We start from the raw sequence: 21,617 nt of genomic DNA, 5'->3' as shown, positions 1-21,617 counted from the left end.
TAATAATTAACCTGTAATAGTTAATTTGAAAGGTACACCATGTTTTTATAAAAACCAAAAACCTTGGCAGGGAAATATGTCATATATTTAGGTGAACATTATTTTCTCTGTTTTTCTGACAGGGAATTTGGAGAGTTCCTCCGTTGTTTAGGTTCTGAAGTCTGTTTGGGGATATGCTACTGCTTTGGGCTGTATTTATACAGCACATTTGAGTCAAAATCCTACACAATACCGGACACTTAATTAGCCTTCATCCCAAGTTTAGTTTTGTTTTTGCTTTAATTGTGTGTGAGGGAACTCAACCCATTTGTCGAGTTTATGGTTCAATGCATAGTGTGCAAAGTCACCCAAGCAAGTTCAATGCTTGAATGTTTGCTATTTATGCATGGCTCTGGAATTAGGGCTGGGATGTAGTATTTGCAGGAGAATTCGTGTTTGCAAGGTTGAAACGCCAGAAGTGTTGCAAAAATAGATTTCCAAAAAAAAAAAAAAACCACTAAAAAAAACTGGAGCACAAAAGAAGAGAGATTCCCACTGGCAGGAAATTTCATGCCCAACTACTTTCATGGATCCTCAGATCTGCCTCTAGATCAGGAGTCTCCAACCTTGGCAATTTTAAGCCTGGCGGACTTCAACTCCCAGAATTCTGGGATTCTGGGAGTTGAAGTCCGCCAGGCTTAAAGTTGCCAAGGTTGGGGACCCCTGCTCTAGATAAAAGGCTATAGGGCAGAGGTGGGGAACAATGGCCCGTCTGTGAGTTGTGTACCTCAACTCCCAGAATTCCTGAGCCAGGAATTCAGAAGGGCCATCATTCCCCACCCCCTGCCATAGGGCCCTGGCATCACTTTCATTGAGATTTTTATACAGAGCAGAGGGTAGTTTTCCTGCCCGCCTCATAGTGGCTACTCCTTTTTTTCTTTGCACCTTTAATGGGGGGCTGAGCTTCCTTGTGAATCAACTGGAAAAGCACCTGGCCTGTGCCTCCAAGGCCCACTTGCCCTCCCCCTCCAGCCTCCCAATCCTTTTCTGCCCAGCTCAGATGTCCAAGCATGATTTGCCTCTTCTATCCGCTTTCCACCTGATCTTTCTCTTTCAGCCCTGGTCTTCTTTTCCTTTGAATCCCCTTCGGTCCAGGGCAGCCTTTTCTTTCTTGACCCTGGCAGCTACTAGCCTTTCCTCCTTTGTGCTCTTCTCTTCTCTTGGTCCATCCATCCATTTGATCCATTCATCCCTCTTCTCATGATCCATCCATCCATCCATCCCTCTCTCTTTTCTTTCTCTTCCTTTCTCTCTTCTCTTCTCTTCCTCTTCTCCCATTCAAACATTTAATATCTTCTCTTCTCTTCTCTTCCTCTTCTCCCATTCAAACATTTAATATCTTCTCTTCTCTTCTCTTCCCCCATTCAACCATTTGATACATCTTCCCTTCCTCTTCCTCATCTCCCATTCAACCATTTGATATCTTCTCTTCCTCTTCTCCCATTCAACCAGTTGATATCTTTTCTTCTTCTTCTCCCATTCAACCAGTTGATATCTCCTCTTCCTCTTCTCCCATTCAACCATTTGATATCTTCTCTTCCTCTTCTCCCATTCAACCATTTGATATCTTCTCTTCCTCATCTCCCATTCAACCATTTGATATCTTCTCTTCCTCATCTCCCATTCAACCATTTGATATCTTCTCTTCCTCATCTCCCATTCAACCATTTGATATCTTCTCTTCCTCTTTTCCCATTCAACCATTTGATCTCTTCTCTTCTTTTCTCTTCTCCCATTCAACCATTTGATACCTTCTTTTTTCTCTTCTCCTCTCCTCCCCCCTCGCCTTTCTCCTTCCTTTCCCACCCATCCATTTGCTACACCCTCTCCTCTCCTCTCCCTGTTCCAAGGGCCGTTTTACTTGGGACGCCTCCCGGGGCATCCCTTCCTCGCTCGCAACCTCTTTGTCCCCCCCTCCACCCACGCACCCACCCCCGGCCCCTCTTGCGCCCGGCCTCCGCCGCGCTCTGCCTTCCTCGCTCCCGGGCACGGCTAGCTTCCCTCCCTCCCTCCCTCTGCCGCTCCCAGGCTGCTCCGCTGCTCGCCCGGCGCGCCCCCGACGCCTCCCCGCTCCTCCTGCGCCCGCTCCTGCCTTTCTGCCTGCCTGCTGTCGCCGCGCTCTTCCCCTTCGCCGGTGCCGGTGCAGCCTCCCGTGGCCAGAGGCCCGAGCGCGATCCCCTCTCCAGGACCCCCTTCTCTCCGGCCGGGGGCGGCGATGGCAACGAGCGCCGCGCTCTTGCAGCTGCTGGCGGCGGTGGCCCTGGCGTGGCTGGTTGCGGCGGCCCCTTCCTCGTCGCCTCCGCCGCCGCCGCCGCCGCCGCCTTCCGAGGACGCCGATCCCTTCGCTGCTCAGCTGGGCGACATCTCGGCTTGCCAAGCGCGCTGCGCCCAGAGCCTCCGGCAGAGCCCCGAAGCAGCAGTCCCGGCCGCCGCCAAGGTAGCCGCCGCCCGCGGGGAAGGGGATGGAGAAGGGCGCGGAGGGTGGAGGGTGGGGGGGAGAGAAGACATTTGCAAATCCAATTGTAAAAAGTCCAATAATGGGAGAGACCCCCATCCAAATCTGTTCCCTACCTTCACCCCCCCCCCGCCTGGGAAATCTGTTCCCCCCGCCCCAGCTGTTTCCCTTCGCTTCCAAGAGGGGGAAGAAAAATGATCCCCCCCGCCCCCCCCCAGGCATCCATATTTCGGGCTCTGTTATTTCTGGATCCCGCATCCATATTTCTGGGCTCCGCATATCCGCAGCTACCTGTGCTATCTCTGTGGCTGCGCGGTGCGCGCAGGAAACGGCAAAGGGAGACGCTCCGCTGCATTCTAACGACGAGGCTCTGGGCAAAATGGGGAGGGGAGGGGAGGGGAGGGGAGGGGAGGGGGGAGACATCACTAAGCTATCTTTTCCTTACAGAAAATGGATTGGATGAAAGCGACCATTTTTTACACATACACACACACACACACACACACGCACACACCCTACGCTTAAGAAAGGGAGACAGCCGGATTTGTAAAAAAATTGAGATTTTTTTCTTTTAAATACAACACCCATTTTTCCTTTATAATTTGGAATACTTATTTTACGCAGGGTATAGTTCTGCAACCTGATTTCTTTCTTTCTCTTTCTTTCTTTCTTTCTTTCTTTCTTTCTTTCTTTCTTTCTTTCTTTCTTTCTTTCTTTCTTTCTCTTCCTTCCTTCCTTCTTCTTCTTCCTTCCTTCCTCCTTCCGTCCCTCTTTCTTTCTCTCTTCTTTCTTTCTTCCTTCCTCCCTCTCTCCCTCTCTCCATCTTTCTGTCTTTTTCTTTCTTTCTTTCTTTCCTTCTTTCCTTCCTTCCTTCATCCCTCCCTCTCTTTCTTTCTTTCTTTCCTTCCTTCCTTCTTCTTCCTTCCTTCCTTCCTCCTTCCGTCCCTCTTTCTTTCTCTCTTCTTTTTTTCTTCCTTCCTCCCTCTCTCCCTCCTTCTTTCTTTCTTTCTTTCTTTCTTTCTTTCTTTCTTTCTGTTTCTTTCTTTCTGTCTGTCTTTCCTTCTTTCCTTCCTTCCTTTTTTCCCCAGAAGCCTAATTTAACTTTCCCTCTGCCTCTTTGGCTTGCTAGAGGGGTCAATCTGACCCCTGACCCCCCCTCCCTTGGTGGACACCCATTTTATAAAGAAATTCTGCATTGCTGCATTTGAATTCATCCTTTTATGAATGCCACATCGGAACTCTTATTATGCACGTGCTTGAGTTTGCAATGGTGTTTCCACTTGCCTGAGAATAAATCCTATTGAACTCCAGTGAGATTATTAATACAGGTAGTCCTTGACTTAAAACCATTCCTTTAGTGACCGTTTGACAGCACTGAAAAAAGTGACTTGTGACTGTTCCTCACAGTTATGACTGTCACAGCATCCCTGAGGTCACAGGATCAAAATTGGGGCACTTGGCAATTGCCATGCACAGGTAGTTCTCGGATTACAGTTTGTTTAGTGACCGTTTGAAGTTACAACGGCACTGAAGTTAAAACCATTGCAGCATCCATAGGGTCATGTGATCAAAATTCAGACTCTTGCCAACTCATATTTATGACGGTTACAATGTCCCAGGGCCATGAGATAACTTTTTGCGACCTTCTGACAAGCTTCACTTAACAACCGGGTTACTAACGTTATCAACTGCTGTGATTGACTTAACAATGGTGGCAAGAAAAGTTGCAAAATGTGGCAAAATTCCCTCAACAAATGTCTCACTTAGCAACAGAAATTTTGGGCTCAATTGTCATAAATGGAGGTCTATCTGTATTCATGAAGGTTCCAGTGTCCCGGGTTCAAGTGATCGTAATTGGCAACCTTCCCTGGAGGATTCCAACAAGGAAAGTCAAAGCCGGATTTGTTTAAAGACCACAGCAAAAAACAACAACCAGGCCTGACAGTTAACAACTGCATTGCTTAAGGCTGGAAGGTCCGGTCACAGATTGTGGTTATAAGTGGAGGATTACCTGCACTGCACCTGTATTACACTTCAGAACAGTGTTGGAAAATTGTACAAGCCGTTTTTCCAGGTCTGTGCATCATTACATAGAAGCAATTATAAACTGCATTCAGCATATTTTGCTCTCGTGCAAAGCAGGGCTGAGCTTTTGCACTTTTCAGTCCTCGTTTTTGCAGTGAAATAAAAATTCGAAACCCTGTTCTCAAGGCCAGCATTTCAGCGAAGTTTGTTCCCATGCAGGATGGAAGGGTCTTAAATCACATTTATCTTCTGCAATAGATATGAAGGGATTTCCTCTCTGCCTCTGCCAAAATGCATCTGTCATGCTCAAATAATGTCATGTTATCCCAAAGGAATTCATAATATGAGATGCGGGCATTTTTTTAAAAAAAAATAAACAAGCAAAAGTCCTGGGACATGCTACATTTTTTTTTAATGACTGGCATATCTTTAAATTTTAAATTTAAATTTTAAATTTAAAAACCCGTCTGAAAGGGTTTAAATTCCAAAGTGGGGTTTTCCAAATTCTGTTTCCGATTTGGAAGCTTGAAGGAAAGACAGCTTGGAAAAAACTATTTTTTCCTGAGTGGCTCCTGATTATTTATTTTATTTACAGCACCTGCTTTTATGCCACTTAGATACATATTAACAGAGTTGGAAGGGACCTTGTAGGTCATCTAGTCCAACCCTCCGCCTAAGCAGACCCTACACCAGGGGTGTTCAAACTCAATTTCATTGAAGGCTACATCAGGGTTGTGTTTGACCTTGGGGGGCTGGGGTGGGCGTGGCCAGGGTAACCCCTCAAATATTGGAAGACTGCTATCATGTCTCCCCTGGTCCTTCTCTCCACTAGACTAGCCATGCCCAGTTCCTGTAACCGTTCTTCATATGTTTTAGCCTCTAATCCCCTAATCATCCTGGTTGCTTTTCTCTGCACTTTTTTTAGAGCCTCAACATCTTTTTTTTGGTGACCAAAATTGGATGCAGTATTCTAGGTGTGGTCTTAGTAAGGCTTTATAGAGTGGTATTAGTACCTCACTTGATTTTGATTGTATCCCTCTGTTAATGCAGTTTAGGATTGCGTTGGCTTTTTTGGCTGCCGCCGCACACTGTTGGCTCATATTTATTTAATTGATTAAATAATTATGACTAAGCAGCTTCCAAGTCCTAGTAACAGTACAAGACTAAAAGAGTCAGTTTGGTCTAGTGGTTAAGGCTCCATGCTAGAAAGTGTGAGATTGTGAGTTCGAGTGCCGCTTTAGGCATGAAAGCCGGCTTGGGTCAGTCCCTCTCGCTCAACCCGCCTCACAGGGTTGTTGTGGGGAAAATAGGAAGGGGAGGGTATGTTGGGTTTGTTCTTCACCTTGAGTTATTTGTAAAAAGAATAAAGCAGGAGATAAATAAACAATCAAACAATAACTTGAAAGCTCTGTCAAACATTCAATAACACAAATAACATCATTATACTTCTGGCGGCCGTCTCCAGGAGGGCCTTTTACCAAGTTCGCTTGGTCCGCCAGTTGCGTCCCTTCCTTGACCGGGATGCCTTATGCACGGTCACTCACGCTCTGGTTACATCTCGGTTGGATTATTGCAATGCTCTCTACATGGGGCTGCCCTTGAGGTGCACCCGGAGGCTACAGTTAGTCCAGAATGCGGCTGCGCGAGTAGTAACGGGAGCCGCTCGTGGCTCCCATGTAACATCACTGCTCCGTAGTCTGCACTGGCTTCCTGTAGTCTTTCGGGTGCGCTTCAAGATTTTGGTTACCACCTTTAAAGCGCTCCATGGCTTAGGACCCGGGTACTTACGAGACCACCTGCTGTTACCTTATGCCTCCCACCGACCCGTACGTTCTCATAGAGAGGGTCTCCTCAGGGTGCCCTCCGCCAAACAATGTCGGCTGGCGACCCCCAGGAGCAGGGCCTTCTCTGTTGGAGCATCGACGCTCTGGAATGAACTTCCCCCTGGCCTACGCCAAATGCCTGATCTTCGGACCTTTCGCCGTGAACTAAAAACATACTTATTTATTCAAGCTGGACTGGCATAATGGTTTTTTTAACATTTTAAACTGGGTTTTATTGTTGTGGGGTTTTAAATTTTTTAAATTTTAAATTTAAATTTTTAAACATTGGCCTTTTTGTAATATGCTCTATTTTAAATTTTGATTTTAATTGTATATATATTGTGTTTTATTTTGGCTGTACACCGCCCTGAGTCCTTCGGGAGAAGGGCGGTATAAAAATTTAATAAATAAATAATAATAATAATAATCCCAATTTAAAAAAACAAAAATCAGAAAAGATGCTATCACATATCTCCAGAAATCATGAGTAGCAGGAAGTATTTTTATTTATTTTTATTTTATTTTTTTTAATTTTTATTTGCATTTATATCCCGCCCTTCTCCGAAGACTCAGGGCGGCTTACACTATGTTAGCAATAGTCTTCATCCATTTGTATATTATATACAAAGTCAACTTATTGCCCCCATCAATCTGGGTCCTCATTTTACCTACCTTATAAAGGATGGAAAGCTGAGTCAACCTTGGGCCTGGTGGGACTAGAACCTGCAGTAATTGCAGGCAGCTGCTGTTAATAACAGACTGCATTAGCAGTCTGAGCCACAGAGGCCCTAAAGTAGACCTTTAGAGAGCTCTGGCTATATAGCCTTGGTAATTTGCTTAACAACTGTGGCAAGAAAGGTTGTAAAACAGAACAAAACTCAATTATGACTCAATTAGCAACAGAAACTGTAGGCTGAATTGTGATTGTAAGTCAAGGAATACGTCTATTTGTCAGTAGAATGTTGAAGGGGAGGGAGGAAGTTTGGGTGTCCTTGGGCTAGACTCTCTCTCTCCCTCCCTCCCCCTCCCTCTCTCTTTCTCTCTCTCTTTCTCTCCCCCTCCCTCCTTCTCCCCCCCACCTTCTCTCTCTCCCTCCTTCCCTCCCCTCTCTCTTTCTTTCTCTCCCTCCCCCTCTCCTTCCCTCCCTCCTTCTCTCTCCCTCCCCTCCCCTCTCTCTTTCTCTCTCCTTCCCTCTCCCTCCCCTCCCCTCCCTCTCTCTGTCTCTTTCTCTCCCTCTCCCTCCTTCTCCCCCCACCTTCTCTCTCTTTCTCTCCCTCCCCTCTCCTTCCTTCCTCCTTCTCTCTCCTCCCCTCCCCTCCCTCTCTCTTTCTCTCTCTTTCCTTCCCTCTCCTCCCCTCCTCTCTCTCTCTTTCTCTCCTCTCCTCCTTCTCCCCACCTTCTCTCTCTTTCTCTCCCTCCCCTCTCCTTCCTTCCTCCTTCTCTCTCCTCCCCTCCCTCCTCTCTCTTTCTCTCTCTCTTTCCTTCCCTCTCCCTCCCTCCTCTCTCTCTCTCTTTCTCTCCCTCTCCTCCTTCTCCCCCACCTTCTCTCTCTTTCTCTCCCTCCCTCTCCTTCCTTCCTCCTTCTCTCTCCCTCCCCCCCCCTCCCTCTCTCTTTCTCTCTCTCTTTCCTTCCCTCTCCCTCCTCTCTCTCTCTCTCTCTTTCTCTCCCTCTCCTCCTTCTCCCCCACCTTCTCTCTCTTCCCTCCCTCTCCTTCCTTCCTCCTTCTCTCTCCCCTCCCCTCCCTCTCTCTTTCTCTCTCTTCCTTCCCTCCTCCTCCTCTCTCTCCTTCCCTCCCTCCTTCTCCCCACCTTCTCTCTCTCCCTCCTTCCTCCCCTCTCTTTCTCTGTCTTTCTCCCCTCTCCTTCCCTCCTCCTTCTCTCCTCCCTCTCCCCTCTCTCTTTCTCTCTCTTTCTCTCCCCTCCCTCCTTCTCCCCCACCTTCTCTCCCTCCCTCCTCTCTTTCTCTGTCTTTCTCCCCTCCTCTCTTTCTCTCCCTCCCCTCTCCTTCCTCCTTCTTCTCTCTCCTCTCCCTCCCCTCCCCTCCCCTCTCTCTTTCTCTCTCTTCCTCTCCCTCTCTCTCTCTCTCTTTCTCTCCCCTCCTTCTTCTCCCCCACCTTCTCTCTCTCCCCTCCCCTCTCTCTTTCTCTTTCTCCCCTCTCCTTCCTCCTCCTTCTCTCCCTCCCCTCCCCTCTCTTTCTCTCTCCTTCCCTCTCCTCCTCCCTCTCTCTCTTTCTCTCCCCTCCTTCTTCTCCCCCACCTTCTCTCTCTCCCCTCCCCTCTCTCTTTCTCTGTCTTTCTCCCCTCCTCTTTCTCTCTCTCCTCCCTCTCCTTCCCTCCTCCTTCTCTCTCCCTCCCCTCCCCTCTCTCTTTCTCTCTCCCTCTCCTCTCCTCCCCTCCTTCTCTCTCCCTCCCCTCTCCTTCCTCTCTCTCCTTCCCTCTCCCTCCTCTCTCTCTTTCTCTCCCCTCCTCCTTCTCCCCCACCTTCTCTCTCCCTCCCCTCCCCTCTCTCTTTCTCTGTCTTTCTCCCCTCCTCTTTCTCTCTCTCCGTCCCTCCCTCCTTCTCCCCACCTTCTCTCTCTCCCTCCTTCCTCCCCTCTCTTTCTCTGTCTTTCTCCCCTCTCCTTCCCTCCTCCTTCTCTCCTCCCCTCTCCCCTCTCTCTTTCTCTCTCTTTCTCTCCCCTCCCTCCTTCTCCCCCACCTTCTCTCCCTCCCTCCTCTCTTTCTCTGTCTTTCTCCCCTCCTCTCTTTCTCTCCCTCCCCTCTCCTTCCTCCTTCTTCTCTCTCCTCTCCTCCCCTCCCCTCCCTCTCTCTTCTCTCTCCTTCCCTCCCTCCTCTCTCTCTCTCTTTCTCTCCCCTCCTTCTTCTCCCCACCTTCTCTCTCCCCTCCCCTCTCTCTTTCTCTTTCTCCCCTCTCCTTCCTCCTCCTTCTCTCTCCCTCCCCTCCCCTCTCTCTTCTCTCTCCTTCCCTCTCCTCCTCCCCTCTCTCTCTTTCTCTCCCCTCCTTCTTCTCCCCCACCTTCTCTCTCTCCCCTCCCCTCTCTCTTTCTCTGTCTTTCTCCCCTCCCTCTTTCTCTCTCTCCCTCCCCTCTCCTTCCCTCCCTCCTTCTCTCCTCCCCTCCCCTCTCTCTTCTCTCTCTCCTCCCCTCTCCTTCCCTCCTCCTTCTCTCTCCCTCCCCTCCCCTCTCTCTTTCTCTCTCCTTCCCTCTCCCTCCCTCTCTCTCTTCTCTCCCCTCCTCCTTCTCCCCCACCTTCTCTCTCTCCTCCTCCCCTCTCTCTTTCTCTGTCTTTCTCCCCTCCTCTTTCTCTCTCTCGTCCCGTCTCCTTCCCTCCCTCCTTCTCTCTCCTCCCCTCTCCCCTCTCTTTCTCTCTCTCCTCCCCTCTCCTTCCCTCCCTCCTTCTCTCCCTCCCTCTCCCCTCTCTTTCTCTCTCCTACCCTCTCCCTCCCTCCTCTCTCTCTCTTCTCTCCCCTCCTCCTTCTCCCCCACCTTCTCTCTCTCCTCCTCCCCTCTCTTTCTCTGTCTTTCTCCCCTCCTCTCTCTCTCTCTCTCCTCCCGCTCTCCTTCCCTCCTCTCTCTCTCTCTCCCTCCCTCCTCCCCTCCCCTCCCCTCTCTCTCTCTCCTTCCCTCCTCCTCTCTCTCTCTTTCTCTCCCCTCCTCCTTCTCCCCACCTTCTGTCTCTCCCTCCTCCCCTCTCTCTTTCTCTGTCTTTCTCCCCTCCTCTTTCTCTCTCTCCGTCCCGTCTCCTTCCTCCTCCTTCTCTCTCCCTCCCCTCCCCTCTCTCTTTCTCTCTCTCCTCCCCTCTCCTTCCTCCTCCTTCTCTCCCTCCTCTCCCCTCTCTCTTTCTCTCTCCTACCCTCTCCCTCCCCTCCCTCTCTCTCTTTCTCTCCCCTCCTCCTTCTCCCCCACCTTCTCCCTCCCTCCCCCTCTCTCTTTCTCTGTCTTTCTCCCCCTCCCTCTTTCTCTCTCTCCCTCCCCCTCTCCTTCCCTCCCTCCTTCTCTCTCCCTGTCTCTCTTCCACCCACCTTACAAGATTATTGTGGGGAAAAAAGGAAGAGGAAGGTGTTCTGTTGGATATGTTCACAGTACCTCATTTGTAAAAGTGATAAAGGCAGGACAGAAACAAACAAACATGTCACGGTTAAAATCCTGCCCCATTGCACCTTATAAGATCTGGAGATTTTAACCAAACTCTCTGCCGGCTTGACTTGGATGGAAAGATTGTGGGTAAGCGGTCTCATAAACAATCTGGCCCGAAGCGATGTAGAATTTGTTGTTCGGGTTTAAAAGTTATAACCCAGTGCATTAAATTTCGCCTGAAACAAAGCAGAAACCAGTGCAGCTCATGAATGCTGGTGTTGCAGGGCAATATTGGTTTGTCCGTTTTGTATTCCAGATAGTCCTCAATTTACAACCATTCATTTAATGACAGTTTGACTGTTGAAAAAAAATCAAGTAGCAGCCTTGAAATGATGGCCATCACACCAGACCTCATAGTAAACAGGAATGTTCTGTCCTCCCTCACTTCCGTCTGAATGATGGCTTAATTAGCCGTCACTATCAGCTCTGGCAGCAGAATAGCCAGCGTCTGCCAAGAGCCTCCATTATCTTCCACGACGCTGGTGAGTCACAAACTTCAGCTCTTAATCAGTGGATTTGCCTGTTACAAAGAGACACAGCAGCTCTCGCTGCCTTTTATATCCTGTGGGGTGTGGCTCCATGACTCAGCACTTCCTAGGCCTGCCCCACCCTTGCTTATGTTGTTCCCTCCTCTCCTGCCTACGAAACCAAGCCTGATTGCCATCAGCTGGGTCTGCAGGCGTGGCCTGGGGGGGGGGGGAAGAGTCAGGGGATGGAGGCCTCGTTATCTCTTCCACCTGGCCTGTTTCTGACTCCTGGAGCTGAGCCAGAAAAGCCAGTGCTCCCGAAGTAAGACCTGACGGCCCTTCCCCCTCACTGTCCGAGTCACTTTCTGGCAGCAGGCCTGGCTGGGGGGGGGGGGGCGCAGACACAACAAGGATTGCAATTTGGGCGTGTGGCAATTGGCTCGCAACCTTCCCACCCGATTTCCAACAAGCAGTGGAGAAAGCTGGACTTGCTTAATGACTGCAGTGATTTACTTAATGACCATGGCTTAAAAGGTTGTAATATTAGGTGAAGTCACGTGATGCCCCGCTTAACGACTGTGACGATAACCAACAAACATTCCAGTACCAATTGTGATCATACATCAAGCACTACCTTTAGTATATAACCTGTATTATTTTGTACCAGTTGTCGCTTCCAAACAGTCTTCAGGGGCAATCCCTTGTAGAGCATATTGCAGTAGTCCATATCTAAGGTGACAAGGTCATGAGTGAATATTGCCGGTACCTTCTTTCCTGGGAAAAATACCAATTGGCTTTTTTATTTTTTGTAAGCCACAAATAATAATTATGTACTAAACACATAAATAAATACAGGCAGTCCTCGACTTATGACCACAATTGAGCCCAACATTTCTATTGCTAAGTGAGACATTTGTTAAGTGAGCTATTAAGTGACCTATGGCCACAGTTGTTGAGCGAATCACTGCAGTTGTTAAGTCGGTAACACGGTTGTTAAGTGAATCTGGCTTCCCCATTGACTTTGCTTCTCAGAAAGTCGCAGAAGGTAGCGACATGACACCGGGACACTGCAACCGTCATATATGTGAATCAGTTGCCAAGCGCCTGAATTTTGATGGCATGACCCTGCAATGGTCATAAGTGTGAAAAACGGTCATAAGTTACTGTTTTCAATGCTGTAGTAGCTTTGAAGGGTCACTTAATGAACGGTCGTAAGTCAAGGAGTACCTGTCGAACTACCCTTGAAGCCTTCCTTGAACACAGCTTCCATCTGCTGTTCTAGGAGAAGCTGAAAGTCCAGGAGCCCCCACAACTTATGCACCAGCACAACCCCCTCTGAAGTTAAAACTGATATACAGGTAGCCCTTGCCTTACAAACATTCATTTAGTGACCGTTACAAAAGATCCTAAGATTAGTTATGACTTACTTAGCAACGTTCTTGCTTAGTAATGGAAATTCTTGTCCCAATAGTAAATGGATGAAGAAAGGAAGGGGAAGGAGAAAGGGAAGAAAGTAAATAGACAAGGAAAGGAAAGGAAAGGAAAGGAAAGGAAAGGAAAGGAAAGGAAAGGAAAGGAAAGGAAAGGAAAGGAAAGGAAGTAAATGGATGAAGAAAGGAAGGGGAAGGAGAAAGAGAAAGGGAAGAAAGTAAATAGACAAGGAAAGGAAAGGAAAGTCTGTGGCTCAGACTGGTAAGACAGTCTGTTATTAACAGCAGCTGCCTGCAATTACTGCAGGTTCTAGTCCCACCAGGCCCAAGGTTGACTCAGCCTTCCATCCTTTATAAGGTAGGTAAAAATGAGGACCCAGATTGTTGGGGGCAATAAGTTGACTTTGTATATAAATATACAAATGGATGAAGACTATTGCTAACATAGTGTAAGCCGCCCTGAGTCTTCGGAGAAGGGCGGGATATAAATGCAAATTAAAAAAAATAGTGCTTGTAAAACAAGGACTATCTGTAGCATCAGGGGTGAAATCCAGCAGGTTCTAAAAAGTTCTGGAGAAATTTTGAGTGGTTTGGAGAACCGGCAAATATCACCCCTGGCTGGCCCCAGAGTGGGGTGGGAATGGAGATTTTGCAATATCCTTCCCCCAGAAGGAGAGGGAATGGAGATTTTGCAGTATCCTTCCCCTGCCAGAAACTAATTTCCCCTTCCAGAAACTGGAAGATCATAGCATAGCTGGCTGGGGAATTCTGGGAGTTGAAGTCCACAAGTTGGAAACCCCTGCTCTGGAGGACGCTCTTCCTGGTTTTACCTTCCTCCACTGGAGACAGTGGATCCCCCACAGCCCAGAGGTGGGTTTCAGCAGGTTCTGACCAATTCAGGAGAAGCGGTAGCGGAAATTTTGAGCAGTTTGGAGAACCAGTAGTAAAAATTCTGTCTAGCCCCACCCCCATCTATTCTCTGCCTCCCAAGTCCCAGCTGATTCAGAGGAAATGGGGATTTTGCAGTATCCTTCCCCTGGAGTGGCCTGGGAACGGAGATTTTACAGTATCCTTCCCCTGGATTGGGGTAGGTATGGAGATTTTGCAGTATCCTTCCCCTGGAGTTGGGTGGGAATAGAGATCTTACAGTATTCTTCCCCTGGAGTGGGATGGGAATGGAGATTTTACAGTATCCTTCCCCTGGAATGGGGTAGGAATGGAGATTTTGCGGTATCCTTCCCCTGGAGTGGGATGGGAATAGAGATTTTGCAGTATCTTTCCCCTGGGGTGGGATGAGAATGGAGATTTTGCGGTATCCTTCCTCTGGAGTGGGATGGGAATGGAGATTTTGCAGTATCCTTCCCCTGGAGTGGGCTGAGAATGGAGATTTTGCAGTATCCTTCCCCTGGAGTGGGATGGGAATAGAGATCTTACAGTATTCTTCCCCTGGAGTGGGATGAGAATGGAGATTTTGCGGTATCCTTCCTCTGGAGTGGGATGGGAATGGAGATTTTGCAGTATCCTTCCCCTGGAGTGGGCTGGGAATGGAGATTTTGCAGTATCCTTCCCCTGGAGTGGGCTGGGAATGGAGATTTTACAGTATCCTTCCCCTGGAGTGGGATGGGAATGGAGATTTTACAATATCCTTCCCCTGCCATGCCCACCAAGCCACGCCCACCAAGCCACGCCCACCAAGCCATGTCACACCCACCAAGCCACACCCACAGAACCGGTAATAAAAAAAATTGAAACCCACCACTGCCCCAGCCCCGCCTGAGCCACCATAGGTGCCCCCTGATACAAGTGATGTCGAGCTGGCCACCCCGAGGTCCAACAGAACCCTGATGCGGCCCTTAATGAAATCGAGTTCGACACCCTTGTTTTAGTTCAATAGGCTGTTTCCCCCAGGGATCGTCTTCATGTTTTTTGCAGATTTCAAATGGGTAACCAAAGGTAAGGCAATTAAGATTTTTTCCATCTCAACTGGCTGCCCTCAGGGTTGCTTCTGGAAAGTATAAATGAGTTCTGACTGCTGGCAGGGAGGGATTTCCCTCCCTCTTTGGATGATCATATCCTCTGATTAATTTTACCGATGTTGTTTTGGATTTTTGTCTTAATTAGCCTATTGTTCAACAGCTTGGAGAACATGAACCGCATGAAAGAGGGCTGTAGATGTTGATAATATGGGTAAACAAACCATATAAATGTGTTATGTAATGTTTCGTTTCTGAACAGGACCAAGGGGTTGGAATTTCTTTTTAAAAAAACTTGCTTCCTCCATCGGAATAAAAAAATGTTACCAGACATATCAGCTGAAATGGATTAGAATAGAATAGAATAAACAGAGTTGGAAGGGACCTTGGAGGTCTTCTAGTCCAACCCCCTGCTGAGGCAGGAAACCCTACACCACTTCAGACAAATGGTCATCCAATCTCTTCTTAAAAACTTCCAGTGTTGGAGCATTTACAACTTCTGGAGGCAAGTTGTTCCACTGATTGATTGTTCTCACTGTCAGGGAATTTCTCCTTAGTTCTAAGTTGCTTCTCTCCTTGATTGGTTTCCACCCATTGCTTCTTGTTCTACCCTCAGGTGCTTTGGAGAACAGCTTGACTCCCTCTTCTTTGTGGCAGCCCCTGAGATATTAGTTCAGAATGCGGCTGCGCGGGTGATAGAGGGAGCCCCTCGTGGCTCCCATATGACACCTCTCCTGCGCAGACTGCACTGGCTACCTGTGGCCTTCTGAGTGCACTTCAAGGTTTTGGTAACTATCTTCAAAGCGCTCCATGATATAGGGCCGGGTTATTTACGGGACCGCCTGCTGCTACCGAATACCTCTCACCGACCCGTGCGCTCTCACAGAGAGAGACTCCTCAGGGTGCCGTCGGCTAGGCAGTGTCGGCTGGCGACGCCCAGGGGAAGGGCCTTCTCTGTGGGGGCCCCCACCTTCTGGAACGAACTTCCCCCAGGACTTCGTCAACTTCCTGACCTCCGAACCTTTCGCCGCAAGCTTAAAACACATCTATTTATTTGCGCAGGACTGGACTAGATTTTAAATTTTAATTGGTTTTAATGGGTTTTATTATGAATATTGCTATTTTAATTATTCGGCCATTTGTAATAAGTTTTTTAATTGAGGTTTTATTTTGTATTTATATGTATATTTTTTATCTGGCTGTGAACCGTCCTGAGTCTCTAGGGAGATAGGGCGGTATAAAAATACGAATAAATAAGTAAATAAATAAATAAATAAATTGGAACACTGCTATCATGTCTCCCCTCGTCCTCCTTTTCATTAAACTAGACATTCCCAGCTCCTGCAACCGTTCTTCATATGATTCACACAGCCAGTTAAGCCACAATTTGGTTAATCATGGAAATTAACCAGAGTGGGTGGATTCCCAATGCACGTGATCCTTGACTTACGACGGTTCATTTAGTAACCGTTCAAAGTTGAAATAGCACTGAAAAGAGTGACTTATGATCATTTTTCACGCTTACAACCTTTGTAGCATTCCCCCATGCTCATGTGATCAAAAATCAGATGCTTGGCAACTGATTCATAGTTATGACTGTTGCTGTGTCCCAGGGTCACGTGATCCCCTTTTGCGACCTTCTCACAAGCAAAGTCAAGGGGGAAGCCAGATTCACTTAACAACCGGGTTATTAACTTAACAACTGCAGTGATTCACTTAACAACTGTGGCAAGAAGGGTCGTAAAATGGGGCAAAACTCACTTAACAAATGTCTCACTTAACAACATCAATTTGGGGTTCAATTGTCCTTGATTTACAGCCCCAATTGAGTCCAAAGTTTCCGTTGCTAAGCAAGGCAGTTGTTAAGTGAGTTTTGCTCCATTTCACAACTCTTTTGGCTACACTTGTTAAATGGATCACTTGCAGTTGTTAAATGAATCATGCAGTCCAGTGGTGAAATCTGAACCGGTTTACTGTTCGGTGGCTGTGCATGCTCTCTGCGCACTACACACCAAATGCATGCGCAGTGCATACCAAAAGGAGGCATGGGAAAGGAAAGTAGAAGAGCATGCACAGAGGGGGGTGATCAGCTGTGGCGTGTGAGCCTTTTTTAAAACTTTTTTTAAAGCATTTTTTTATTATAAAAATACTTACGGGTACTTACGGGACCGCCTACTGTTACCTCATGCCTCCCACCGACCCGTACGCTCACACAGAGAGGGACTTCTCAGGGTGCCGTCCGCCAAACAATGTCAGCTGGCGGCCCCCAGGGGAAGATCCTTCTTTGTGGGGGCTCCTACCCTCTGGAACGAACTTCCCCCTGGTTTACGCCAAATATCTGACCTTCGGACCTTTCGCCGCGAATTGAAAACGTATTTATTTACTCGCGCGGGGCTGGCTTAAATTTTGTTGTATTTTTAAATTTATATTTTATATTTCTAAATTTTATATGAATTTTAATGGGTTTTTAGAATTTTAAATGTTTTAAAGTTTTCGGCCAATTGTATAATAAGTTTTTTAATTTTGTTTTAATTGTATATTGTATTGTTTGGGTTTTTATTTTGGCTGTACACCGCCCTGAATCCTTCGGGAGAAGGGCGGTATAGAAATCTAATAAATAATAATAATAATAATAATAATAATAATAATAATAATAATAATAATAATAATAATAATAATAATAATAATAATCTATTTGGTTGAATAGGTAGTAAAAAAAATGCTTTAAAACGTTTTTAAAAAAGGCTCTGATGATCGCGCGGCTCAGCTGTGACCCTCAGAGCCTTTTTTTTAACCTTTTAAAAGCATTTTTTACAACCTATTTCTACCATTTGGGCAGGAAAAGTGAAGGAGCCAGAAAGAAGCAGCAAGTGGGCGAATGGGCAATTTGGGGGGCATGGGCATGGTGGGGTGGAGGGATTTTTGCTACCGGTTCTCCGAACCACCCGCCAACATCGCTACTGGATCAGCTGATCCAGTTCAAACCGGGAGCATTTCACCTCTGATGCAGTCGTTAAGCGAATCTGGCTGGGAAGTTGTCGGCTGGCGGCCCCCAGGGGAAGGTCCTTCTCTGTGGGGGCTCCCACACTCTGGAATGAACTTCCCCCGGGTTTACGCCAAATACCTGACCTTCGGACCTTTCGCCGCGAACTGAAGACACATCTTTTCATTCGCGCGGGGCTGGCTTAAATTTTATTGATTTTATAATTTTTATTATTAATTTTAATGGGGTTTTAGTTTTCTATATATTTTAAATTTTTAGGCTAATTATAATAAGTTTTTTAATCTTGCATTTTATACTGTATATTGTCTTGTCTGTTTTTATTTTGCCTGTACACCGCCCTGAGTCCTTCGGGAGAAGGGCGGTATAAAAATCAAATAAATAAATAAATAAATAAAAATAAAGTTACAGATGGTGATTAAATGGCCCCAGGGCAGTGCAACTCTTGTAAATAGATGCCAGTTCTTGAGTGCCCGAATTTTGATCACGTGATCATGGTTGTAAGTCTGAAACTGAATGAACTTTGGTAGAAAACCAACGTCCTTCGAGCCAATATTACTTTTATTTTAAAATTATAGCATAGGTGTAGTCCTTCAATTACAACCATTCATTTAGTGACCATTCAAAGTTACAACGACACTGAAAAAAGTGAGGTATCACCGTTGTTTACACTTAACGACTGTGGCGGCATTCCCATGTTTCACGTGATCAAAATTTGGGTGCTTGGCTACTGACTCATGTTTATGGCCGTTGCTGCTTTCCCAAGGTCACATGATCCTCTTTTGCGACCTTCTGACAAGCAAAGTCAATGGGGAAGCTGGATTCACTTAACAGCCGGGTTACTAACTTAACAACTGCCGCGATTCACTTAACAACAGCGGCAAGAAAGATTGCAGAATGGGGCCAAACTTGCTTGACAACTGTCTTGCTTAGTTGGGCTCAATTGTGGTCGTAAGTCGAGGACTACCGGTATGTCTTTAAAGTTTGCTAAATGTACTTTAAATATATTACCTTTTCAATGCGCTTCCTGCTCCAAAATAACTATTAAATTAAGCCTCAGCTTCAAATCCATCCTCAGCCGTGAAAGCTCGTGCGGTGTCTTTGCGCCAGTTTCTTTCTTTAAACGAAACTCTCTTAACAAGATGGTAGAGGGGAAAAATAAGAAGGCGGAATCTTATCTCTATTGCCTGGAGGTAAGCTAGGATGAGAAATAAGTAGTATTTTTTAATATAGTAGGTCAATTTCCAGAAAGGGCATGCCAAAATTTAGGCATCAAATGTAGCTTGGGAGCTACAGGTTCCTCACTTCATATTCTATAACAGGGGTCTCCAACCTTGGCAACTTTAAGACTTGTGGACTTCAACTCCCAGAATTCCTCAGCCAGCAAAGCTGGCTGAGGAACTCTGGGAGTTGAAGTCCACAAGTCTTAAAGTTGCCAAGGTTGGAGACCCCTGTTCTATATTATAGCTTTCTTCAAAAATTTAAAGCAGAGTTTCTCAGCCTGAGTGACTTTAAGGCATGGGGACTCCAACTCCCAGAATTCTCAAGCCAGCATGTTGGCTGGAGAATTGTGGCCGTTGAAGTCCACACATCTTAAAATAGTCGAGGTTGGGAAATACCAATTTAAAGGATGGTTAAGAAGAAGGTGAAACAGGGGGCTGTATTTGGGGGCTGCAGAAGCAAGGATCAGAACTGAAGATGGAGACTTAGGAGGAAGGTCTTACTTAGCCATAAGCTTTGGCAATGGAAGAGCTGCAGAGGTGAGTTTCACATAATTGTACCACCAGTTCGCCGCACACCGAAGATGTGAGTGTGTGCCTTCTGCGCATGTGTGCAGCCTTCTGCGCATGTGTGCAGCCTTCTGCGCATGTGTGTGGCCTTCCATGCATGTGCTTTGCTCACATGCATGGCTTGCATGCACGTGTGCAACTTAGAACATGTGGTTAAATAGGACATCATAGCGCCAGGGCAGGTGGGCGGGGGTGGGCCCAGCTGCAGGTCGCCACTACCGGTTCTCCCGAACCGGTCCGAACCGGGTGAAGAGCTGCCTCTGAAAGGGACAGGGTCTCCTTCACTGTTGGACCACCTCCTATTAGAAACAATACAGCCACAACCTGCTATGTAAATTCTGCCCTGAGCAGAGAGGTTACTCTAAATGACCCCCAGAGCACCTCCTGGTTCTATGATTCTATGCATTGGTGTAAAAAAAAAAAAAAAAAAACCGGCTGTGTTTGGCGACCCTGTTTTGTGTTAAATTTGGAGAGAGACAATTGCAGTTGTAGCATCTCAATTCTCCCTCCCACCGTGCAATTTCCTTTGCCTCCCTCAGGATGCTATTCTCAACGCCTGTTACCGCGGCTGCCGGCTGTTTTCCATCTGTCATTTTGTGGATGCCACTGCTGAGCTGAATGCAACCAGAGCCGAGTGCGAATCGGGTAAGGCAGTAACTCTGTGTCCCTCCTCCTCCTGGTTTGCTTCCTCCCCCCCCCCCGTCCCTCTCTTTAATCCACACACCCCTCTTCCCCCTCCCCTCTTTTACATTATCCAGAGCCTTCCCCCCACTTAAGGGGGTCATCCTCTCCCTTCCTTCTTTCCGAGCTTCTGAAACAAATTCCCACCAACAGTCTCTAGGATAATGGAAAATGCAGGTGGGAACTGGGCAGTCTTCCTCCCCTTGTCTGAATCTGTCAAAGCAAAAGATTTCAAAAGGCTGGTTTTGCATAACCCGAATGGTTTTGATAACTTTTTGGGGGGCCTGTTTGAAAAGCGGGGTGCCTGGTCTTTAAAATGAAACAAATCCCATCCCATCTGGAATTGAGGCTGGTTGGACTTCCAGTTCCTACGTTCCCAAGGGGGACCATCTGCCCGTTGGACCAGCAACCTGTTTCCAGCAGCCCACATTCTTCTGGATTTCCAGCAGCTGGTGATTCGGCTGTAGCTGCCTTTGAAAACTGAGCACCATCTAGCTGTCATGAGGTGCTGATGTATTTATTAAAGAAGCTGCTGGGAAATCATCTTGCACGGATCGGAATGGAAGGTCTGTCAGCTTATCAGGGCCAAACCTGTGCCTCTGGGAAGCAGAACCTGAAGGAAATTTCATAATTTAATAAATTTACTCATTCGGTTTCTATAGCCGGCCCAACTCAACCAAGTGAATCTGGCTGTTTTACAGTGCTAACATTTTTTTTTTAAATGAAAACAACTTAAAACAGAGGTCTCCAACCTTGGCAACTTTAAGCCTGGCAGACTTCAACTCCCAGGGCTGGGGGATTCTGGGAGTTGAAGTCCGCCAGGCTTAAAGTTGCCAAGGTTGGAGACCTCTGACTTAAAAGACATTAAAACAATAACGACATCCATCAAAGAAATAAGTGTAAATATAAACGGCAGCTGGGATGATTAATCAAGTAATAGAATAGAATAGAATAGAATAGAATAGAATAGAATAGAATAGAATAGAATAGAATAGAATAGAATAGAATTTTATTGGCCAAGTGTGATTGGACACACAAGGAATTTGTCTTGGTGCATATGCTCTCAGTGTACATAAAAGAAAAGATACGTTCATCAAGGTACAACATTTACAACACAATTGATGGTCAGTATATCAATATAAATCATAAGGATTGCCAGCAACAAGTTACAGTCATACAGTCATAAGTGGAAAGAGATTGGCGATGGGAACTATGAGAAGATTACCGTATATACTCGAATATAAGCCGATCCGAGTATAAGCCGAGGTCCCCAATTTTACCCCAAAAACTGGGGTAAACTGGGGACTCGAGTATAAGCCGAGGGTGGGAAATGAGGCACCTACCGGTTGGGGAAACCCTCCCTCAGCTGAGAAGGCTGGCGGCTCCCCGCCCGCCTCTCACTGCACCGGCAGGGCTTCCGTCCGGTAAAATGTGAAAAAGAAAAAAAACTCGAGTATAAGCCGATATACTCGAGTATAAGCCGAGGCTTAAAAACAAAACTCGAGTATAAGCCGTATAGACCCGAGTATAAGCCGAGGGGACGTTTTTCAGCACAAAAAACGTGCTGAAAAACTCGGCTTATACTCGAGTATATACGGTAATAGTAGTGCAGATTCAGTAACTAGTTTGACAGTGTTGATGGAATTATTTGTTTAGCAGAGTGATGGCCTTCGGGAAAAATAGTAAAGCCAAGTACAGGTAGTCCTTGACTCAACCACAGTTGAGCCCAAAATTTCTGTTGCTAAGCGAGACCGTTGTTAAATGATTTCTGCCCGATTTTACAGCCTTTCTTGGCAC

General features: G+C 46.9%; 1 protein-coding gene across 1 annotated transcript in view; it reads left to right on the top strand.

The window, feature by feature from the left end:
• The first annotated feature begins 742 nt into the window (after nucleotides 1-742).
• TMEM59L (transmembrane protein 59 like) overlaps nucleotides 743-21,617 on the top strand; it is a 56,462-nt gene continuing 35,587 nt past the window's right edge. Inside the window, exons 1-3 of the mRNA XM_058163176.1 lie at nucleotides 743-753; nucleotides 2,068-2,476; nucleotides 19,679-19,784. Coding sequence (XP_058019159.1) covers nucleotides 743-753; nucleotides 2,068-2,476; nucleotides 19,679-19,784 — 526 coding nt within the window. The remainder of the gene's footprint in view (nucleotides 754-2,067; nucleotides 2,477-19,678; nucleotides 19,785-21,617) is intronic.

Source organism: Ahaetulla prasina, chromosome 1, assembly GCF_028640845.1.
Source record: "Ahaetulla prasina isolate Xishuangbanna chromosome 1, ASM2864084v1, whole genome shotgun sequence".
NCBI classification, from domain to species: domain Eukaryota; kingdom Metazoa; phylum Chordata; class Lepidosauria; order Squamata; family Colubridae; genus Ahaetulla; species Ahaetulla prasina.
This window is presented reverse-complemented; position numbering and strand designations above follow the sequence as displayed.